This window comes from Anolis carolinensis, unplaced genomic scaffold, assembly GCF_035594765.1.
Source record: "Anolis carolinensis isolate JA03-04 unplaced genomic scaffold, rAnoCar3.1.pri scaffold_40, whole genome shotgun sequence".
Lineage (NCBI taxonomy): Eukaryota > Metazoa > Chordata > Lepidosauria > Squamata > Dactyloidae > Anolis > Anolis carolinensis.
In genome coordinates this window covers 109,043-134,873 of record NW_026943849.1, presented here as the reverse complement: position 1 = coordinate 134,873, position 25,831 = coordinate 109,043, and the positions used below count along the sequence as shown (strand labels likewise).

Genomic DNA, 25,831 nt, shown 5'->3' with positions numbered 1-25,831 from the left:
ATATAGAATACATAATTAATATTATTATATGGTATTAGTGTTATATTGTATTACATTATAATATTATTATCAATATTATATGTACATACAATATATGATATTATTAGCATAGCACAATATTAGCATTATATATTACTATACTGAACTATACCACTATACTGTAATATTATATGTAATATTATATATAATATAGAATACATAATTAATATTATTATATGGTATTAGTGTTATATTGTATTACATTATAATATTATTATCAATATTATATGTACATACAATATATGATATTATTAGCATAGCACAATATTAGCATTATATATTACTATACTGAACTATACCACTATACTGTAATATTATATGTAATATTATATATAATATAGAATACATAATTAATATTATTATATGGTATTAGTGTTATATTGTATTACATTATAATATTATTATCAATATTATATGTACATACAATATATGATATTATTAGCATAGCACAATATTAGCATTATATATTACTATACTGAACTATACCACTATATTGTAATATTATATGTAATATTATATATAATATAGAATACATAATTAATATTATTATATGGTATTAGTGTTATATTGTATTACATTATAATATTATTATCAATATTATATGTACATACAATATATGATATTATTAGCATAGCACAATATTAGCATTATATATTACTATACTGAACTATACCACTATACTGTAATATTATATGTAATATTATATATAATATAGAATACATAATTAATATTATTATATGGTATTAGTGTTATATTGTATTACATTATAATATTATTATCAATATTATATGTACATACAATATATGATATTATTAGCATAGCACAATATTAGCATTATATATTACTATAGTGAACTATACCACTATACTGTAATATTATATGTAATATTATATATAATATAGAATACATAATTAATATTATTATATGGTATTAGTGTTATATTGTATTACATTATAATATTATTATCAATATTATATGTACATACAATATATGATATTATTAGCATAGCACAATATTAGCATTATATATTACTATACTGAACTATACCACTATACTGTAATATTATATGTAATATTATATATAATATAGAATACATAATTAATATTATTATATGGTATTAGTGTTATATTGTATTAAATTATAATATTATTATCAATATTATATGTACATACAATATATGATATTATTAGCATAGCACAATATTAGCATTATATATTACTATACTGAACTATACCACTATACTGTAATATTATATGTAATATTATATATAATATAGAATACATAATTAATATTATTATATGGTATTAGTGTTATATTGTATTACATTATAATATTATTATCAATATTATATGTACATACAATATATGATATTATTAGCATAGCACAATATTAGCATTATATATTACTATAGTGAACTATACCACTATACTGTAATATTATATGTAATATTATATATAATATAGAATATATAATTAATATTATTATATGATATTATTATTAGTGTTATATTGTATTAAATTATAATATTATTATCAATATTATATGTACATACAATATATTATATTATTAGCATAGCACAATATTAGCATTATATATTACTATACTGAACTATACCACTATACTGTAATATTATATGTAATATTATATATAATATAGAATATATAATTAATATTATTATATGGTATTAGTGTTATATTGTATTACATTATAATATTATTATCAATATTATATGTACATACAATATATGATATTATTAGCATAGCACAATATTAGCATTATATATTACTATACTGAACTATACCACTATACTGTAATATTATATGTAATACTAGCTGTGCCCGGCCACGCGTTGCTGTGGCAAAGTGGTGGTGGTATTAGTTAAAAGTTGTTGTGGAATTTTTATTTGATGTTATTTGTATTTTTTAAAATTAATTTTATTGTAACTTATCTTTTTTATTTGTTATATTTTATTATTTTGTTGTATTATTTTTAGTTATTTTGTTATAGTATTTTATTGTATTAATTTTTTAGTGTTTTTTATTGTATTATTTGTATTTATTTTATTTTTTATTCTTTTATTAACACTGGGCTGAGTGGGTTGCTAGGAGACCAAGTGGGCAGAGCTTAGAGCCTTCTAAGTGGAAGCAATTGGATAAAAACAATTATTTCTCTCCCTCTAATTAGGACTTTATTTTTCTTTGCTTTTTGTTGTATCAACCTAGAGGCGCGGATGATGGGTTGTGTTGTCAAATTTCGAGGTTGGGGGGCCTGTAGTTTTGTTGTTTTGTGGGTTGCCGTGATGCCATCACTCTTTTATATATATAGATTATATATAATATAGAATACATAATTAATATTATTATATGGTATTAGTGTTATATTGTATTACATTATAATATTATCTATATTATATGTATATACAATATATTATATTATAAAACTGAGGGCAGGGGCCAGGTAAATGACCTCGGAGGGCCGCATCCGACCCCCGGGCCTTAGTTTGGGGACCCCTGCTTTAAACCCTAAGTGAAATTTCAGACTACACAATCCAAAACTCCAACATACCTTCTTTCCTACTTTGCTTCCTTGCAGGACCGCAGTGACCACGAGGTGGAGAAGGTCAAGAGCACGCTGATCCTGTGCTACGGCCACGTGGCCAAACACGCCCCGAGGGAGCTGGTGCTGGCCCGCATCGAGACCGACATCCTGCGCAACATCTTCCTCTACTTCAACACCAAGGTGGGCCCTCCTTTCGCCAGGCGGGAAAACGGGGAAGGGGTTTGGACGGAGGAAATCTGTGCTCAGCCTAAGCCTTAACGCCCGTCTCCCTTTTATTTCGTTCAGGTTCTGGGAATAAAGGTAGAAACCAAGGTACAGTGTGCTAAGGCCCTCTCGCCCTCTTCTGTCCTCTCCGCCTGCTTCTCTCTCTCTGTTTTCTAACAAACTTTTTGGAGAAGGAGACGCGGACGGCGGGAGAAAGCCCTTCCCTGGGGAACCTTGGCTTAGATTGCGCTGGAATGCAAGAGAAAAAGAGAAAAAGCAGGGCATAAGTAGACATAACGATAAACATAATACTAGACACAATAATAAGCCTAACACTAAGCATAACAATGAGCATAATGAACATAACAATAAACATTACCATAAACATATCATAAATATAGCTATAATAATAACAATAACAATAACAACTGTCATGGAACCAAGTCCCAGGGCTGAATTTCCAAGCCCTGGACTTGGAGTCATAACATAAATAATCCTGGAAGCACCTGGCAGAAGAAGATAGAAGAGCCTGGGAACTCGGGGTTGAAAGCATAAACAATTATAATTGGTAGAGTGTGTGGGAATAGTAGAAATGTGATACATGGGGTGGGGTTTGATGATGATATTTGCGTGTGGTGTTACGTTGCATCAGAGGTGATAAAAATAACAGCACTGTAACAAACAAAGTACAGTAAACATAACAATAAACATAATACTAGACACAATAATAAGCCTAACACTAAGCATAACAATGAGCATAATGAACATAACAATAAACATATCATAAATATAGCTATAATAATAATAACATTGTAACAAACATAATACAGTAAACATAACGATAAACATAATACTAGACACAATAATAAGCCTAACACTAAGCATAACAATGAGCATAATGAACATAACAATAAACATATCATAAATATAGCTATAATAATAATAATAACATTGTAACAAACATAATACAGTAAACATAACGATAAACATAATACTAGACACAATAATAAGCCTAACACTAAGCATAACAATGAGCATAATGAACATAACAATAAACATATCATAAATATAGCTATAATAATAATAACATTGTAACAAACATAATACAGTAAACATAACGATAAACATAATACTAGACACAATAATAAGCCTAACACTAAGCATAACAATGAGCATAATGAACATAACAATAAACATATCATAAATATAGCTATAATAATAATAATAACATTGTAACAAACATAATACAGTAAACATAACGATAAACATAATACTAGACACAATAATAAGCCTAACACTAAGCATAACAATGAGCATAATGAACATAACAATAAACATATCATAAATATAGCTATAATAATAATAACATTGTAACAAACATAATACAGTAAACATAACAATAAACATAATACTAGACACAATAATAAGCCTAACACTAAGCATAACAATGAGCATAATGAACATAACAATAAACATATCATAAATATAGCTATAAGAATAATAATAACATTGTAACAAACATAATACAGTAAACATAACGATAAACATAATACTAGACACAATAATAAGCCTAACACTAAGCATAACAATGAGCATAATGAACATAACAATAAACATATCATAAATATAGCTATAATAATAATAATAACAGCACTGTAACAAACATAATACAGTAAACATAACGATAAACATAATACTAGACACAATAATAAGCCTAACACTAAGCATAACAATGAGCATAATGAACATAACAATAAACATATCATAAATATAGCTATAATAATAATAATAACAGCACTGTAACAAACATAATAAAGTAAACATAACGATAAACATAATACTAGACACAATAATAAGCCTAACACTAAGCATAACAATGAGCATAATGAACATAACAATAAACATTACCATAAACATATCATAAACATAGCTATAATAATAATAATAATAACAGCACTGTAACAAACATAATACAGTAAACATAACGATAAACATAATACTAGACACAATAATAAGCCTAACACTAAGCATAACAATGAGCATAATGAACATAACAGTAAACATATCATAAATATAGCTATAATAATAATAACATTGTAACAAACATAATACAGTAAACATAACGATAAACATAATACTAGACACAATAATAAGCTTAACACTAAGCATAACAATGAGCATAATGAACATAACAATAAACATATCATAAATATAGCTATAAGAATAATAATAACATTGTAACAAACATAATACAGTAAACATAACGATAAACATAATACTAGACACAATAATAAGCCTAACACTAAGCATAACAATGAGCATAATGAACATAACAATAAACATATCATAAATATAGCTATAAGAATAATAATAACATTGTAACAAACATAATACAGTAAACATAACGATAAACATAATACTAGACACAATAATAAGCTTAACACTAAGCATAACAATGAGCATAATGAACATAACAATAAACATATCATAAATATAGCTATAAGAATAATAATAACATTGTAACAAACATAATACAGTAAACATAACGATAAACATAATACTAGACACAATAATAAGCTTAACACTAAGCATAACAATGAGCATAATGAACATAACAATAAACATATCATAAATATAGCTATAAGAATAATAATAACATTGTAACAAACATAATACAGTAAACATAACGATAAACATAATACTAGACACAATAATAAGCCTAACACTAAGCATAACAATGAGCATAATGAACATAACAGTAAACATATCATAAATATAGCTATAATAATAATAACATTGTAACAAACATAATACAGTAAACATAACGATAAACATAATACTAGACACAATAATAAGCCTAACACTAAGCATAACAATGAGCATAATGAACATAACAATAAACATATCATAAATATAGCTATAATAATAATAATAACAGCACTGTAACAAACATAATACAGTAAACATAACGATAAACATAATACTAGACACAATAATAAGCTTAACACTAAGCATAACAATGAGCATAATGAACATAACAATAAACATATCATAAATATAGCTATAATAATAATAACATTGTAACAAACATAATACAGTAAACATAACGATAAACATAATACTAGACACAATAATAAGCCTAACACTAAGCATAACAATGAGCATAATGTACATAACAATAAACATATCATAAATATAGCTATAATAATAATAATAACAGCACTGTAACAAACATAATACAGTAAACATAACGATAAACATAATACTAGACACAATAATAAGCCTAACACTAAGCATAACAATGAGCATAATGAACATAACAGTAAACATATCATAAATATAGCTATAATAATAATAACATTGTAACAAACATAATACAGTAAACATAACGATAAACATAATACTAGACACAATAATAAGCTTAACACTAAGCATAACAATGAGCATAATGAACATAACAATAAACATATCATAAATATAGCTATAAGAATAATAATAACATTGTAACAAACATAATACAGTAAACATAACGATAAACATAATACTAGACACAATAATAAGCCTAACACTAAACATAACAATGAGCATAATGAACATAACAATAAACATATCATAAATATAGCTATAATAATAATAATAACATTGTAACAAACATAATACAGTAAACATAACGATAAACATAATACTAGACACAATAATAAGCCTAACACTAAGCATAACAATGAGCATAATGAACATAACAATAAACATATCATAAATATAGCTATAATAATAATAATAACAGCACTGTAACAAACATAATACAGTAAACATAACGATAAACATAATACTAGACACAATAATAAGCCTAACACTAAGCATAACAATGAGCATAATGAACATAACAGTAAACATATCATAAATATAGCTATAATAATAATAACATTGTAACAAACATAATACAGTAAACATAACGATAAACATAATACTAGACACAATAATAAGCTTAACACTAAGCATAACAATGAGCATAATGAACATAACAATAAACATATCATAAATATAGCTATAATAATAATAACATTGTAACAAACATAATACAGTAAACATAACGATAAACATAATGCTAGACACAATAATAAGCTTAACACTAAGCATAACAATGAGCATAATGAACATAACAATAAACATATCATAAATATAGCTATAATAATAATAACATTGTAACAAACATAATACAGTAAACATAACGATAAACATAATACTAGACACAATAATAAGCCTAACACTAAGCATAACAATGAGCATAATGAACATAACAGTAAACATATCATAAATATAGCTATAATAATAATAACATTGTAACAAACATAATACAGTAAACATAACGATAAACATAATACTAGACACAATAATAAGCTTAACACTAAGCATAACAATGAGCATAATGAACATAACAATAAACATATCATAAATATAGCTATAATAATAATAACATTGTAACAAACATAATACAGTAAACATAACGATAAACATAATACTAGACACAATAATAAGCCTAACACTAAGCATAACAATGAGCATAATGAACATAACAATAAACATATCATAAATATAGCTATAATAATAATAATAACAGCACTGTAACAAACATAATACAGTAAACATAACGATAAACATAATACTAGACACAATAATAAGCCTAACACTAAGCATAACAATGAGCATAATGAACATAACAGTAAACATATCATAAATATAGCTATAAGAATAATAACAACACTGTAACAAACATAATACAGTAAACATAACGATAAACATAATACTAGACACAATAATAAGCTTAACACTAAGCATAACAATGAGCATAATGAACATAACAGTAAACATATCATAAATATAGCTATAATAATAATAACATTGTAACAAACATAATACAGTAAACATAACGATAAACATAATACTAGACACAATAATAAGCTTAACACTAAGCATAACAATGAGCATAATGAACATAACAATAAACATTACCATAAACATATCATAAATATAGCTATAATAATAACAATAACAATAACAACACTGTAACAAACATAATACAGTAAACATAACGATAAACATAATACTAGACACAATAATAAGCCTAACACTAAGCATAACAATGAGCATAATGAACATAACAATAAACATATCATAAATATAGCTATAATAATAATAATAACATTGTAACAAACATAATACAGTAAACATAACGATAAACATAATACTAGACACAATAATAAGCCTAACACTAAGCATAACAATGAGCATAATGAACATAACAGTAAACATATTATAAATATAGCTATAATAATAATAACATTGTAACAAACATAATACAGTAAACATAACGATAAACATAATACTAGACACAATAATAAGCCTAACACTAAGCATAACAATGAGCATAATGAACATAACAGTAAACATATCATAAATATAGCTATAATAATAATAACATTGTAACAAACATAATACAGTAAACATAACGATAAATATAATACTAGACACAATAATAAGCTTAACACTAAGCATAACAATGAGCATAATGAACATAACAATAAACATATCATAAATATAGCTATAAGAATAATAATAACATTGTAACAAACATAATACAGTAAACATAACGATAAACATAATACTAGACACAATAATAAGCTTAACACTAAGCATAACAATGAGCATAATGAACATAACAATAAACATATCATAAATATAGCTATAATAATAATAATAACATTGTAACAAACATAATACAGTAAACATAACGATAAACATAATACTAGACACAATAATAAGCCTAACACTAAGCATAACAATGAGCATAATGAACATAACAGTAAACATATCATAAATATAGCTATAATAATAATAACATTGTAACAAACATAATACAGTAAACATAACGATAAACATAATACTAGACACAATAATAAGCCTAACACTAAGCATAACAATGAGCATAATGAACATAACAGTAAACATATCATAAATATAGCTATAATAATAATAATAACATTGTAACAAACATAATACAGTAAACATAACGATAAACATAATACTAGACACAATAATAAGCTTAACACTAAGCATAACAATGAGCATAATGAACATAACAATAAACATATCATAAATATAGCTATAATAATAATAACATTGTAACAAACATAATACAGTAAACATAACGATAAACATAATACTAGACACAATAATAAGCCTAACACTAAGCATAACAATGAGCATAATGAACATAACAATAAACATATCATAAATATAGCTATAATAATAATAATAACAGCACTGTAACAAACATAATACAGTAAACATAACGATAAACATAATACTAGACACAATAATAAGCCTAACACTAAGCATAACAATGAGCATAATGAACATAACAGTAAACATATCATAAATATAGCTATAATAATAATAACATTGTAACAAACATAATACAGTAAACATAACGATAAACATAATACTAGACACAATAATAAGCTTAACACTAAGCATAACAATGAGCATAATGAACATAACAGTAAACATATCATAAATATAGCTATAATAATAATAACATTGTAACAAACATAATACAGTAAACATAACGATAAACATAATACTAGACACAATAATAAGCCTAACACTAAGCATAACAATGAGCATAATGAACATAACAATAAACATATCATAAATATAGCTATAATAATAATAATAACATTGTAACAAACATAATACAGTAAACATAACGATAAACATAATACTAGACACAATAATAAGCCTAACACTAAGCATAACAATGAGCATAATGAACATAACAATAAACATAACAATAAACATATCATAAACATAGCTATAATAATAATAACAATAACAACACTGTAACAAACATAATACAGTAAACATAACGATAAACATAATACTAGACACAATAATAAGCTTAATACTAAGCATAACAATGAGCATAATGAACATAACAATAAACATATCATAAACATAGCTATAATAATAATAATAACAACACTGTAACAAACATAATACAGTAAACATAACGATAAACATAATACTAGACACAATAATAAGCCTAACACTAAGCATAACAGTGAGCATAATGAACATAACAATAAACATTACCATAAACATATCATAAATATAGCTATAATAATAACAATAACAATAACAACACTGTAACAAACATAATTCAGTAAACATAACGATAAACATAATACTAGACACAATAATAAGCTTAACACTGAGCATAACAATGAGCATAACAATAAGTATATGCACAAACATAACCATAAACATAACCATAAACATATCATAAATATAGCTATAATTTTAATAACAATAACACTGTGTAACAAACATAATACAGTAAACATAACGATAAACATAATACTAGACATAATAATAAGCTTAACACTAAGCGTAATACTGAGCATAACAATAAACATAAACATATCATAAATATAGCTATAATAATAATAACAATAATAATAATAACACTGTGTAACAAAAATAATACAGTAAACATAACGATAAACATAATACTAGACATAATAATAAGCTTAACACTAAGCGTAATACTGAGCATAACAATAAATATAACCATAAACATATCATAAATACAGCTGTAATAATATTAATAACAATAATAATAACACTTTGTAATAAAAATAATACAGTAAACATAATGATAAACATAATACTAGACATAATAATAAGCTTAACACTAAGCGTAATACTGAGCATAACAATAAACATAAACATATCATAAATATAGCTATAATAATATTAATAACAATAACAATAATAATAACACTGTGTAACAAACATAATATAGTAAACATAACGATAATCTTAATACTAGACATAATAATAAGCTTAACACTAAGCACAATACTGAGCATAACAATAAACATAACCATAAACATATAAGTATAGCTATAATATTAATGATAATCACAATAATAATAACACTGTGTAAAAAACATAATACAGTAAACATAACCATAAACATATAAGTATAGCTATAATATTAATGACAATAACAATAATAATAACACTGTGTAACAAACATAATACAGTAAACATAACGATAAACATAATACTAGACATAATAATAAGCTTAACACTAAACATAATACTGAGCATAACAATAAACATAACCATAAACATATCATAAATATAGCTATAATAATAATAATAATAATAATAATAATAATAATAATAATAACAACAACACTATGTAACAAACATAATACAGTAGAGTCTCGCTTATCCAACATAAACGGGCTGGCAGAATGTTGGATCAGTGAAAATGTTGGATAATAAGGGAGGGTTAAGGAAAAGCCTATTAAACATCAAATTACATTATGCTTTTACAAATTAATAATTAAAATATCAAGTTTTAGAACAAATTGACAGAAAAAGCAGTTCAACACATGGCAATATTTTGTAATAATTACTGTATTTATAAATTTAGCAGCAAAAAATCGCAACGTATTGAAAACACTGACTACAAAAACACTGACAAATAAAAGGCAGACTGCGTTGGATAATACAGAATGTTGGATAAGCGAAGGTTGGACTCTACTGTAAAAGTGATCTTTTTTCCATGTCAGGAGCGACTTGAGAAACTGCAAGTCACTTCTGGTGTGAGAGAATTATCCAATAATGATAATAATAATAATAACATTACGTTTTTTTTATATACAGATTTTTTATTTTTTTAAACACAAAAAATACATACCGTAGACATGCAAAACATTTACAATTCCCACCACCAACGCGAGGATTATTTTCTTTTTACATATTTGTTTCTTTGTGAGACAATCTTTATATCTTTATCTTTATCCATTTCCATCCTATATACTAAATAACATTTGTATCTTGTTTCTTACAGCTTGATCTCCGGATTGATTCATGATATAGTTCTTTACCCTTGTCCATCTTTCTTCCATTTCTCTTGTTCTGTTTTCATTAGTTTTTACAACATTTAGTTTCACAATCATAATTTCAAATTCCATTTGCTCCACCATATATGGGTACCATTTACTTACTGACCATTTACTTACAAAAACGGTGTCACGCAATGTTATTATTTATTTATAAGTAAATAATAACATTACGTAACACCGTTTTTGTTCCTGAGTTATGAATAGCGCGAGAGGCCACTGGGGAAGGGCTTTCCCTGCCGACTAACTCGTCCTTGATGAGGACTACAGCCTTGTGCAGGATGTGGTTGAGTTCCAACACATTGCAAAACCACTGTCAACGCGTTTCCTACAGATTTTTAGCCAAAATCGGTGCCTTTTTGGGGGGCTGCAGGGAACCGAATAGGTCTCTATGATGCAACCCTTGAGATACAGGAAAAGTCCGTACTTCCAATTCTGGCAAACCATTGGGTCTGGGGAGGTTTTTGGGGGTCAGGGTCCTTCTCATGTCTCACTAACGTCTTTTCCTTCTGGCTTTGTTTGCACTAACCTCTGTGGGGAAGGCTCCAAGATTGGGTGGCTTTTTGATGTTTCCATAGAATGGAATGGAATAACTTTGTTGACATTGTACAACGAAATTAAATGCCACCCTAAATGCGCATCATACCCTGTTTCCCCGAAAATAAGACATCCCCAGAAAATAAGACCTAGTAGAGGTTTTGCTGAATTGCTAAATATAAGGCCTCCCCCGAAAGTAAGACCTAGCAAAGTTTGTGTTTGGAAGCATGCCCAATGAACAGAACACCAGAGCATGCAGGATTAGTAAATGTACATACCATAGAGTGTTGTACATGGAAATATTGGTAGTAACAAGAAATTCTTGATAGGATTCACAGTTTGTCTGGTTATGCTGGTTTGTGATGACAACTATTGTACAGTATATAATAAATGTTCATATTTTTGTTTATCAATACATTTGAATTCTTCTTCATGGAAAAATAAGACATCCCCAGAAAATAAGACCTAGTAGAGGTTTTGCTGAAATGCTAAATATAAGGCCTCCCCCGAAAGTAAGACCTAGCAAAGTTTTTGTTTGGAAGCATGCCGGATCGGTAAATGTACATACCATAGATTGTTGTACATGGAAACAAAGGTAGTAACAAGAAATAATAATAATAATAATATAATAACTTTATTCTTGTATCCCACCTCCATCTCCCAGAAGGGACTCAGGGCAGCTTGCACAGGGACAAGCCCAACAACAACATAAATTTACATACAAACAGAAATTTAAAACAGTAATTTAAAAACAGTATAACGATAAAATCTATATATATAAAAGAGTGATGGCATCACGGCGACCCACAAAACAACAAAACTACAGGCCCCCCAACCTCGAAATTTGACAACACAACCCATCATCCATGCCACTAGGTTGATACAACAAAAAGAAAAGAAAAATAAAGTCCTAATTAGAGAGAGAGAGGAATAATTGCTTTTATCCAATTGCTGCCAGTTAGAAAGCTAAGCTCCTCCAACTTGGTCTCCTAGCAACCCAATAAAAAATAATAAAAAACACTAAAAATTAATACCATAAAATACTATAATAACAGAAAATAACTAAAAATAATACAAGAAAATAAAAATATATAATAAATAAAAATATAACTTACAATAAAATTAATAAAAAATGCAAATAATGTCAAATAAAAATTACACAACAATTTTTAACCAATACCACCACCACTTTGTCACAGCAACGCGTGGCCGGGCACAGCTAGTATAATATAGAAATTCTTGAAAGGATTCACAGTTTGGTTATGATGGTTTGTGATGACAACTACTGTACAGTAGATAATACATTTTCATTTTTTAAAAATTCAACCATAAATGTGAATTCTTCTTCGTGGAAAAATAAGACATCCCCTGAAAATAAGACCTAGCGCCTCTTTGGGAGCAAAAGTTAATATAAGACACTGTCTTATTTTCGGGGAAACAGGGTATATGTAGAAAAACAAAAACACCCATCCTTCCACGTTCTGATCTCTATTGCACAGCCCCAAATGCCACACCAGTGTGAAACCAATATAGTCACAGCTCGCGGATAAAAACTCTCTCTCAGCCTCTTCGGCCTTGTTTTTATCATCCAGGTTTGTATGAATGTACACAAACTTGGTTTCATGCGCACAACCCTTTACTATTGTGCATAAAGTTGACATCAGGCCATGTAATTCTTGAAACATAAATACATTTTGTGTGGAGACCTGGATCCCATCTCCAAGAATACCCCATTATGTGTATGCATTAGGCTTGCTCAAATAATTCGTTTTCCCCGTTAACCGTTATTAATTCGTTATTTTCATTTGTTTTGAAGCAATTTTGAAGCATTGGTTGTCCACACGTCTGATATCGCGGTTTCGAATCGCGAGAGGCCGTTTTTCGTTATGTCGTCGTTTTCTTCGTTAGGAAAAAAAAGCTTTTGCAAATCACCCAAACCATTCAGGCCCTTTCCTTTTGCCCCTCAGCAAAAGGGGCGTCACGGGCTCAGCCAATGGGAGGGGGCGAGGGGGAAGGAGGCCGAGGAGGAGGAGGAGGAAGACGGAGGGGGGAAATGGCCTGGTGTCTCTCTGTGAGGCGGGAAGGCGGCGGATGGAGCCGGGAATGGAGAGACCGAGAGAGACAGAGAGGGGCCCGGCGGTGAGGTTTTGACGTCTGTGCGAAGCTAGGCAAGTGGGGTTTATATATCTGTGGAAGGTCCAGGGTGGGAGAAAGAACTCTTGTCTGTGGGAGGCAAGTGTGAATGTTGCAATTGGTCACCTTGATTAGCATTGAATAGCCTTGCAGCTTCAAAGCCTGGCTGCTTCCTACCTGGGGGAATCCTTTGTTGGGAGGTATTAGCTGGCCCTGATTGTTTCCTGTCTGGAATTCCCATTTTCTGGGTGTTGTTCTTTTACTGTCCTGATTTTAGCTTTTCTGAAGCTAAAAATGCATATAAAATTGATTCTATAGGGAGGATAAATGATTGGATTTCAACTCCTACAGCTTGGCTTTCTCTGCCAATAATGGTACCCATCTTGGATATTGTAAGGGATTTATTATTATTATTATTATTATTATTATTATTATTATTATTATTATTATTATTAGACCTTGCTCCCAGGAAGGTGCCTTAGCTGTGGCTCCCAACTTATCTATCTACCTTTCCACATATTCTCCACATTGTGTGTATGTGTATGTATATTATATATACATGAGCCCCGATGGCGAAGTGTGTTAAAGCACTGAGCTGCTGAACTTGCAGACCGAAAGGTCCCAGGTTCAAATCCCGGGAGCAGAGTGAGTGCCCGCTGTTAGCTCCAGCTTCTGCCAACCTAGCAGCTTGAAAACATGCCAATGTGAGTAGATCAATAGGTACCGCTCTGGCGGGAAGGTAATGGCACTCCATGTAGTCATGCCGGCCACATGACCTTGGAGGTGTCTATGGACAACACTGGCTCTTGGGCTTAGAAATGGAGATGAGCACCAACCCCCAGAGTCAGACATGACTGAACTTAACGTCAAGGGATACCTTTACCTTTACCTATACACACACACACACACATATGCAGGGACTATATATATATATACACAGTATATATCACACACACACCAATTTAACAAAGTTTCAGCCACAAAAACAAAGTTTCTGAAGTAGAACAATGACTTTCACAGTAAAGACAACCCAATTTAACAGGAAATAAGACTTTCAAAGCAGGAACAGATTTCTGCAATTATTAAAAAATGGTTTATTATAAAAGCTATGAAAATTCGCCAAAAATCAGAGGATAAGGGAAACGTTCCAAATTTTGGTGAGCTATCAGTGTTAAATGTGTTCTACCACTGTACCAAGTTGGAAGAAGATCACTCAAAAAATGAGGGTGGGAGAGTCCTGTAAAGTCCTCTCCCTCTGTGCTGTTTTTGGGAATTGCGCATGCGCGTCCGCCATTAACGAATTAATTTAGAAAATAACGAATTTTCGTTAATTTCGAAATTTTTGGGGGGCCAAATTCGGAAATACCATCAGAAACGAAAAGCTGCCCCCCTCTAGTTTTGAAACGAGTTTAGAATCAAATTTTTCGTGGATCGATCAAGCCTAGTATGCATATACTCCAAAGTCCAAAACACTTCTCGTCTCAAGCATTTCGGATAAGAGAGGACTCAACTTGTATTGGTATTACTATGTGTGTAACGAAACATAAATATATTTTGTGTGGAGACTTGCGCCCATCTCTAAGAATACCCCATCACAATAGGCAATGTGCAGATATTTCAAAACAGAACACATTTCATGTTATCCAAGCATTTTGGATAAGGGAGATGCACATGTGTATGTACATATTCCAGAACCCAAAACATGTCTCTTCCCAAGCATTTTGGATAAGGGAGACTCAACTTGAATTTATTGGCATTGCTATGTATATAATCAGACATAAATACATTTTGTGTGGAGACTTGCATCCCATCGCCAAGAATACCCCATTGCAATATGCAATGTGCACATATTCCAAAATTGAAAACACTTCTCGTCCCAAGTGGTTTGAATAAGGGAGATGCACATATTCCAAAACCCAAAACACTTCTCGTCCCAAGCATTTCGGATAAGGGAGACTCAACTTGTATTGGCATTGCTATGTGTATAAGGAAATATAAATACATTTTGTGTAGAGACTTGGATCCCATCTTTAGGAATACACCATTACACTATGTCAGGGGTCCCCAAACTAAGGCCCGGAGGCCAGATGCGGCCCATCGAAGCCATTTATCCGGCCCCCAAGGCACAAGGGGGTTGGGCTAAATGACCCAAGGGGTCTCTTCTTCTCTTACAACCATTAGTATTATTACTTTATTATGACACAGCAAACAAGATCGATATGCTGGATTTCGTATTATTATTATTATTATTATTATTATTATTATTATTATTATTATTATTAGCATTGAGTCTGGGTGGCCATCTGTCAGGGGTGCTTTGCTTGTGCTTTTGGTGCCAGAGGCAGAAGGGGGTTGGACTCAATGGCCCAAGGGGTCTCTTCCAACCCTCTTTTTTATTATTATTATTATTATTATTATTATTAGCATTGAGTCTGGGTGGCCATCTGTCAGGGGTGCTTTGCTTGTGCTTTTGGTGCCAGAGGCAGAAGGGGATTGGACTCAATGGCCCAAGGGGTCTCTTCCAACCCTCTTTATTGTTATTATTATTATTATTATTATTATTATTATTATTATTATTAGCATTGAGTCTGGGTGGCCATCTGTCAGGGGTGCTTTGCTTGTGCTTTTGGTGCACAAAGGCAGAAGGGGGTTGGACTCAATGGCCCAAGGGGTCTCTTCCAACCCTCTTTATTGTTATTATTATTATTATTATTATTATTATTATTATTAGCATTGAGTCTGGGTGGCCATCTGTCAGGGGTGCTTTGCTTGTGCTTTTGGTGCCAGAGGCAGAAGGGGGTTGGACTCAATGGCCCAAGGGGTCTCTTCCAACCCTCTTTATTATTATTATTATTATTATTATTATTATTATTATTAGCATTGAGTCTGGGTGGCCATCTGTCAGGGGTGCTTTGCTTGTGCTTTTGGTGCCAGAGGCAGAAGGGGGTTGGACTCAATGGCCCAAGGGGTCTCTTCCAACCCTCTTTATTGTTATTATTATTATTATTATTATTATTATTATTATTAGCATTGAGTCTGGGTGGCCATCTGTCAGGGGTGCTTTGCTTGTGCTTTTGGTGCCAGAGGCAGAAGGGGGTTGGACTCAATGGCCCAAGGGGTCTCTTCCAACCCTCTTTATTATTATTATTATTATTATTATTATTATTATTATTATTATTAGCATTGAGTCTGGGTGGCCATCTGTCAGGGGTGCTTTGCTTGTGCTTTTGGTGCCAGAGGCAGAAGGGGGTTGGACTCAATGGCCCAAGGGGTCTCTTCCAACCCTCTTTATTGTTATTATTATTATTATTATTATTATTATTATTATTATTATTAGCATTGAGTCTGGGTGGCCATCTGTCAGGGGTGCTTTGCTTGTGCTTTTGGTGCCAGAGGCAGAAGGGGGTTGGACTCAATGGCCCAAGGGGTCTCTTCCAACCCTCTTTATTATTATTATTATTATTATTATTATTATTATTATTATTATTATTATTAGCATTGAGTCTGGGTGGCCATCTGTCAGGGGTGCTTTGCTTGTGCTTTTGGTGCCAGAGGCAGAAGGGGGTTGGACTCAATGGCCCAAGGGGTCTCTTCCAACCCTCTTTATTGTTGTTATTATTATTATTATTATTATTATTATTATTATTATTATTAGCATTGAGTCTGGGTGGCCATCTGTCAGGGGTGCTTTGCTTGTGCTTTTGGTGCCAGAGGCAGAAGGGGGTTGGACTCAATGGCCCAAGGGGTCTCTTCCAACCCTCTTTATTGTTATTATTATTATTATTATTATTATTATTATTATTATTAGCATTGAGTCTGGGTGGCCATCTGTCAGGGGTGCTTTGCTTGTGCTTTTGGTGCCAGAGGCAGAAGGGGGTTGGACTCAATGGCCCAAGGGGTCTCTTCCAACCCTCTTTATTATTATTATTATTATTATTATTATTATTATTATTATTATTATTATTAGCATTGAGTCTGGGTGGCCATCTGTCAGGGGTGCTTTGCTTGTGCTTTTGGTGCCAGAGGCAGAAGGGGGTTGGACTCAATGGCCCAAGGGGTCTCTTCCAACCCTCTTTATTGTTATTATTATTATTATTATTATTATTATTATTATTATTATTAGCATTGAGTCTGGGTGGCCATCTGTCAGGGGTGCTTTGCTTGTGCTTTTGGTGCCAGAGGCAGAAGGGGGTTGGACTCAATGGCCCAAGGGGTCTCTTCCAACCCTCTTTATTATTATTATTATTATTATTATTATTATTATTATTATTAGCATTGAGTCTGGGTGGCCATCTGTCAGGGGTGCTTTGCTTGTGCTTTTGGTGCACAAAGGCAGAAGGGGGGTGGACTCAATGGCCCAAGGGGTCTCTTCCAACCCTCTTTATTGTTATTATTATTATTATTATTATTATTATTATTATTATTATTATTATTAGCATTGAGTCTGGGTGGCCATCTGTCAGGGGTGCTTTGCTTGTGCTTTTGGTGCCAGAGGCAGAAGGGGGTTGGACTCAATGGCCCAAGGGGTCTCTTCCAACCCTCTTTATTGTTGTTATTATTATTATTATTATTATTATTATTATTATTATTATTAGCATTGAGTCTGGGTGGCCATCTGTCAGGGGTGCTTTGCTTGTGCTTTTGGTGCCAGAGGCAGAAGGGGGTTGGACTCAATGGCCCAAGGGGTCTCTTCCAACCCTCTTTATTGTTATTATTATTATTATTATTATTATTATTATTATTATTATTAGCATTGAGTCTGGGTGGCCATCTGTCAGGGGTGCTTTGCTTGTGCTTTCAGTGCACAAAGGCAGAAAGGGATTGGACTCAATGGCCCAAGGGGTCTCTTCCAACCCTCTTTATTATTATTATTATTATTATTATTATTATTATTATTATTATTATTATTAGCATTGAGTCTGGGTGGCCATCTGTCAGGGGTGCTTTGCTTGTGCTTTTGGTGCACAAAGGCAGAAGGGGGTTGGACTCAATGGCCCAAGGAGTCTCTTCCAACCCTCTTTTTTATTATTATTATTATTATTATTATTATTATTATTATTTTATTATGACACAGCAAACAAGATAGATATGCTGGATTTCGTTTCACAAAACCACAAGTCGAACACTTCCCAAATGTCTAGGACTGTGTGATGTATTTTCGGATGATGCGCGCAGATCCCAGTAAGGTGGCCTTTTGCAGGTGGCAGATTGTAATTTTGTCAATGCCTATTGTTTCCAAATGCCGGCTGAGATCTTTTGGCACGGCACCCAGTGTGCCCATCACCACTGGGACCACCTGCACTGGTTTCTGCCAGAGTCTTTGAAGTTCAATCTTGAGGTCCTGAGAGCGGCTGAGTTTCTCCTGTTGTTTTTCGTCAATGCGACTGTCACCTGGGATGGCAACATCAATGATCCAAACCTTGTTCTTTTCCACAACTGTGATATCTGGTGTGTTGTGTTCCAGAACTTTGTCAGTCTGGATTCGGAAGTCCCACAGTATCTTTGCGTGTTCATTTTCCACGACCTTTGCTGGTTTGTGATCCCACCAGTTCTTTGCTGCTGGGAGGTGGTGCTTGAGGCATAAGTTCCAATGGATCATTTGGGCCACACAGTTGTGCCTCTGTTTGTAGTCTGTCTGTGCAATTTTCTTACAGCAGCTGAGGAGATGATCAATGGTTTCGTCAGCTTCCTTATTGCTCGGTGGCCAACTATAGTCCGGCCCTCCAATGGTCTGAAGGATTGTGAACTGGCCCCCTGTTTAAAAAGTTTGGGGACCCCTGCACTATGTGATATGCAAATATTCGGGGAGTAAATGTTATATACCTTTTTGATTACTCCCCTTGGATTTTATCCTTTGGACTGTTTGGACTGTTCCATCTTATACCCCTGTTCTCTTTATTTATATGCCTCTCTCTCCCGAGTTTTTAATTAAATGTTCATGTGGCCCGCCCTGTCTGCTCTGATTTGTGTTGTAATGTATATGATTATTTTTGTACTATTATATTGTGTTATGATATATTGTTTTATTTTGTTATATTGTATGGTGTCTGGGCATGGCCCCATGTAAGCCGCCCCGAGTCCCCATCGGGGAGATGGTGGCGGGTTATAAATAAAGTTTTATTATTATTATTATTCCAAAGCCCAAAAACACTTCTTGTCCCAAGCAGTTTGGCTAAGGGAGACTCAACTTGTATTCGCAATTTGTGTGGCGACTTGCATTGCATCTCCATGAGTATCCATCCCATTACGTGTATGCACATATTCCAAAATCCGGAACCCTTCTCGTCCCAAGTGTCAGGACCCAGGCTGCAGGGCACCAATAACCATACACAGAGGCCAGAATCTATCTAATATCTTTATTGAAGGAGTATATAAAGTTAATAAAAACAAGTGTAGAAAATAGTCCAGAAATAGACCTTTCAGGAAAGGTCCAAATTAGTCCAAAGAAACAATGTCCAATATGAAATATTAAGGTCCAAAGTTGTAATCCAATAACCGAAACACTCACTTTGCCAGGCAAAGTGAGGGGAGATGACAAGGTCCTTTAGTCCGTGAACTTGAGCAAGGCTAGGAAATAACTTGATACTTGGAACGCAAGGCTTGATTCAAGGCAACAAGGTAACGAGGAGCAAGAACAAGGTCCGTGGAAATACTTGGCAAAATCCGGGGAACAAGGCAAGGCTGAGTCCTGGAAATCAAGGCAAGGTCCGTGGAGGTAAACAAAGGCTGGAGACGAGAACGAAGGCTTGGAAACAGGAGCGAAGGCTTGGAATCAGGAACAAGGCTTGAAACAGGAACGAGGCTTGGAAACGGAGCGAAGGCTTGGAAACGGAGCGCGCTGTCCACACACAACTTGCTCCGGTAGCTGACGAATTGACTCCGCAAGATCCTTCCGGGGGCAAGGAACCTAAATAGGCCTTGTTTTCCCCACCAGAGAACGCTTCTCTGGGGAACCAGAAACGAAAGTCAATCTCTGTGTCCAGATGTATGACTCCCTAAAACTTCTCATGGGAACAGGCTTAATCATCTGAATGCTTTGCTGCTATTCTCAAACTCCTACGATTAGCCTGTTGCATCCCTTTCTGCTGGAGATAATAATTACGGCGCAAAAAAGGGGGAGAACTTGACTCCGGGCTTGTTTGGGAGATTTCTGGAAGACAAGCCTCCTGCAGGTGCAAAGGCTCAATTTCTGGCTGAATTGGTTCCTTTTCTGGCTGAAATGGTGGAAAACCCAAGTTCTCCTCTTCGTCAGTCACAACAGTACTAGGAATGGGACTACAAGGCCCATGAGTCATCACACTAAGCATTTTGGACAAAGGAGACTCAACTTCTATAAGTCTTCCTGTGGTGTTTAAGCTGCCGCAGGTGCCCAGCAATCCTGTGGCCCTCCTTGCCTGTGTCCAGCCCACGGTCACTCTCCTGCCGCCCCCCCCCCCCTTCTTCTCTCCGCAGGACTTGACCCTGAAGCTGTGCCTCATCCGGAGCGTCTGCATGATCTGCCAGGCCATTTGCGCCAGCGACCAGTCCGGGGACTTCTCCTTCTCCCGGAAGGCAGAGCTCGTTTTGCAGATGACGGTAAGCGGCAGCACGTGGAGGGAGGCCTGGGTTCAAAACCTCTGGCTGCGGTCCTGTGTTGAGATCATTTGAAAGAGGAGAAAGAGTTTAAAATGGCCAACCAGCAGCAGCATCAGTGTAGCACAGGCATGGGCAATAATAATAATAATAATAATAATAATAACTTTATTTTTATACCCCGCCTCTATCTCCCCGGAGGGGACTCAGGGCGGCTTACATGGGGCCAAGCCCGAATAAAAACAGTAGCAGTATAAAACACAGCAATAGACAACAACTTGCACAATAAAATAAAATAAAATAAAACATTAGCCAATAAAAAACAAGAACTAATAAAAACATGGATTAAAACAGAGAGATTGTAAAAGTAGACTGGGTAAGGTGCACCCTATAAATATTGTAGACACGAGGTGACTGATAAAGTGCTGCAAATTCTGGAAGTGCAAATTGGGATGGGAATAGACCCTACTGTGTCTATTTCGAGTTGACAAAGGGAAAAAGTGCAAACCGGTACAAGAATGGTCACAGATACAGATTGCTTCTGGATTAGCAATCTTTATCTAAAGGCTTGAGTCAAGAGCCAGGTTTTCAAGCTCTTTCTGAATGCTACCAGGGTGGGGGCTTGCCTGATTTCCCTGGGGAGCGAGTTCCAGAGCCGGGGGGCAAACTTGGGCCTTCTCTCCAGATATTTTGGATTGCAACTCCCACCATTCCTAACAGCCTCAGGCCCCTTCCTTTTCCTCCTCAAGCGGCCGAGGGGGGAAAGGAAAGGGCCTGAGGCTGCTAGTGTTGTGGTCATCTCTGAGCGGTTATATTGCGCCAAATTGCTATGTGTGTGTGTGTGTAAAGAAATCCTTGCAAAGATGTTTGCAGGAAATCTCTGCAAAAGAGCTCAGCTTTGCAGAGGCAAAGCCACGCCTAAAACAATGTATCAGTTTGATGGCAGATGGCTTGGTTTGTCAGTTGGTTTGTCAGTTAGAATTTGAGCTTGGAGGGAGAGCACAGAAATAGACAGGCTCTCTGGCTACGGTCAAGTAGCTGATTAATATGCTATGCTGTATATATTTTGAATGCTGATTGATTGGTTATTGATCCTATGCAACTACAAGGACATTGTACGATTGCTGAACTGTTTATTTGACTTCAACTCATCAAGTAAAGTTTCCTTTTGTTCTTTCAATTCCTCTGCCTGGTCTGAGTCTTTTGCACATGGTGTTAGCTGGACTCTGCTGATTCCGCTGCACACTCACCTGATAACAGGTTAGACTCAATTTAACCCTCTCTGGGGGAGATTCCACCAAAAATCAGCAGAGTAGCAAAAGCTTTCAAATGCAACAGTTACTTACATGGGGCGAGCAAAGAGAAGCCTTTCAACTTAGGATGGCTATGGAGTGCAGAGTCTCAGTAAAAGTTCAAAAAGTATTCATTCAGGTAAAAAGAACTCCATTGTATATAGTGTTGGATTATGGTTGCATGTGTATGAAATGTAAATCAAGTGTTTCTGCTGTTTTTGCAAGAGTGTGTGTTTCAGTAATGAAACAGTTAACAGCAGGCTAGTTTTGACTGACAGCCTGTTGTGACCGCTATGACCTATCAGTCATGATTTCCGGCTTTGGAGGTCGGAATTTCCTGCAGACTGAGGAATGTGTTTTTTCTTATCTCCGTGTGTGTTGAGCTGGTGCTTGCCGAGCGAAGAGGCTATAGAAGAATGCCAGCTCAGAGCGATGGCTTTTGCTATGCTTTGTAAATATGTTTGTAGATATTGAAATAAATGTTTGGACTTCGGACTACAGATGTGTTTGAGTCTGACATTGAACAGAGGAATTGGTGTGGCAGATGATTGCAACCAATTCATCAGGGTGCTGGAGAAGATGATCGATGGAGTCTGAAGAAACCCACCCAGCACGCACCCTGACCCCCACGCTGACAGATAGAAAGGCTTGGGAGCTGTCTAGTCTACTCTAGACTGGTTTCTAAGGAAAAATAAGAAAGGAAAAATAACAAACATCTAAATAGTTACATCTTGCCAGGAGAGATGGCAGGACGTGTTGTTAGCTAGAAGAACAAGGGGAGAAAAATGAACCAAAATGGTTCCAACCTCATGGTCCAGTTTATTGGGGCCATAAAAGACATTCTGACCAATGAGAAGTTAGTGTCCCTAAAGATTCACATTTCTACTAATTTCAAAGTAAGGGATGTGACGTACACAGGATAGAGTGAAACACAGTAAAGCCTGTCTAGGCATGCTTTGGAAACAGGGAAAGGATTCCCTCAATCTAACTCTATCATCTATCTGACGACATCTAGACTTGAGTCGTCCAGGGTGATTCCCAAGAGCTAGGACATTTTACCATTTTAGCATATCTAATGGAGAGTTCAGCAGATCAGAAGCTTCTAGGGCAGGGGTTTGTCTCCCTTTTGGAAGCAAAGCTTTGCCTGGAATTCCAAGAAATGTGTTTATATTTTATCATATGTTATATATAATGTACATATATCAGGCATGGGAGGCTTACAGTCACTGGATGACCAGCCTCAGATGGCATTATAATGCTATCCTGAATTTTATTAGGTCCCCATCATTTGTGTAGTTTAACTTACTGTATTACTCTTACATGGTTGCTGCATTTTCTCCACCAATGTCGTCGACAGAACTGTACGTGGTGGTTGATTGATATTACTAACTGTTGTAAAATTCTTGTTTTATCGTATTACTGTTCTATCTTTTGTATATTGCAAATTGTATTTATGCTGGTCGGGCTTTGCCCCATGTAAGCTGCCCCAAGTCCCCACAGGGAGATGGTGGCAGGGTATAAATCAGGGGTCCCCAAACTAAGGCCCGGGGGCCGGATGCGGCCCTCCAAGGCCATTTACCTGGCCCCCGCCCTCAGTTTTAGACTTAGGCTCGCCCAAAGTCTGAAATGACTTAAAGGCACACAACAATAACAATCCTACTTGACATTGGCCAGAAGCAGGCCCACACTTCCCACTGAAATCCTGATAAGTTTACAGTATGTTGGTTAAAATTGTTTTTATTTTTAAATATTGTATTGTTCTTTCATTTACTAATATTAAACTGATAAGAACAGATACTACACTTGATCTTAGCCAAATATTGTAAATGAAATATTGTAAATGAATAATATGGCAATATAATATATTGTGTGTGTATATAATGATAATAATATTATAATGTAATAAAGTATAATACTTATTTTTTTTTATTGCAGTATTTCTACCCCGCCTTTCTCACCCAATAGGGGACTCAGGGTGGCTAATAATAATAATAATAATAATAATAATAATAATAATAATAATAAAATATAATAATATTGTATAATATAATAATATTAACTATATATTATATATTAAATGTAATATTACTAATATTACAGTATAATGGTATAGTACAATATAGTAATATATAATGCTAATATTGTGCTATGCTAATAATATAATATATTGTATGTACATACAACTTGTAAGCAGTTCTGAATCCCCTTCAGGGTGAGAGAGGGTGGGGTATAAATGCAGTAAATAAATAATTGTTGCTGGGAGGGTTTTTTGCACCACAAATAAGGCATGTGCAGTGTGCATAGGAATTTGTTCGTTTTTGTTTTTGTTTTCAAATGATACTTCGGCCCCTCAACAATCTGAGGAACCATGAAACGGCCCTCCACGTAAAAAGTTTGAGGACCCCTGGTATAAATAAAGTATTACTACTACTACTACTACTACTACTACTACATTTGGTGCAAAATGCCCATGCTGGCAACACGACCAGGAGGTGCCTGTGGACAACAGCCTCCTCG

At 33.6% G+C, this 25,831-nt stretch overlaps 1 protein-coding gene across 5 annotated transcripts in view; it reads left to right on the top strand.

Annotated features, from left to right (window-relative positions):
• Window positions 1-25,831, top strand: part of mroh1 (maestro heat like repeat family member 1) — a 163,653-nt gene that overhangs the window by 85,290 nt on the left and 52,532 nt on the right. For 3 of the 5 annotated variants that reach the window (XM_062966905.1, XM_062966904.1, XM_062966908.1), the window contains exons 21-23: window positions 2,632-2,778; window positions 2,884-2,910; window positions 21,903-22,025. In XM_062966905.1, coding sequence (XP_062822975.1) covers window positions 2,632-2,778; window positions 2,884-2,910; window positions 21,903-22,025 — 297 coding nt within the window. The remainder of the gene's footprint in view (window positions 1-2,631; window positions 2,779-2,883; window positions 2,911-21,902; window positions 22,026-25,831) is intronic. The other 2 variants (XM_062966906.1, XM_062966907.1) reach the window with 2 other exon arrangements.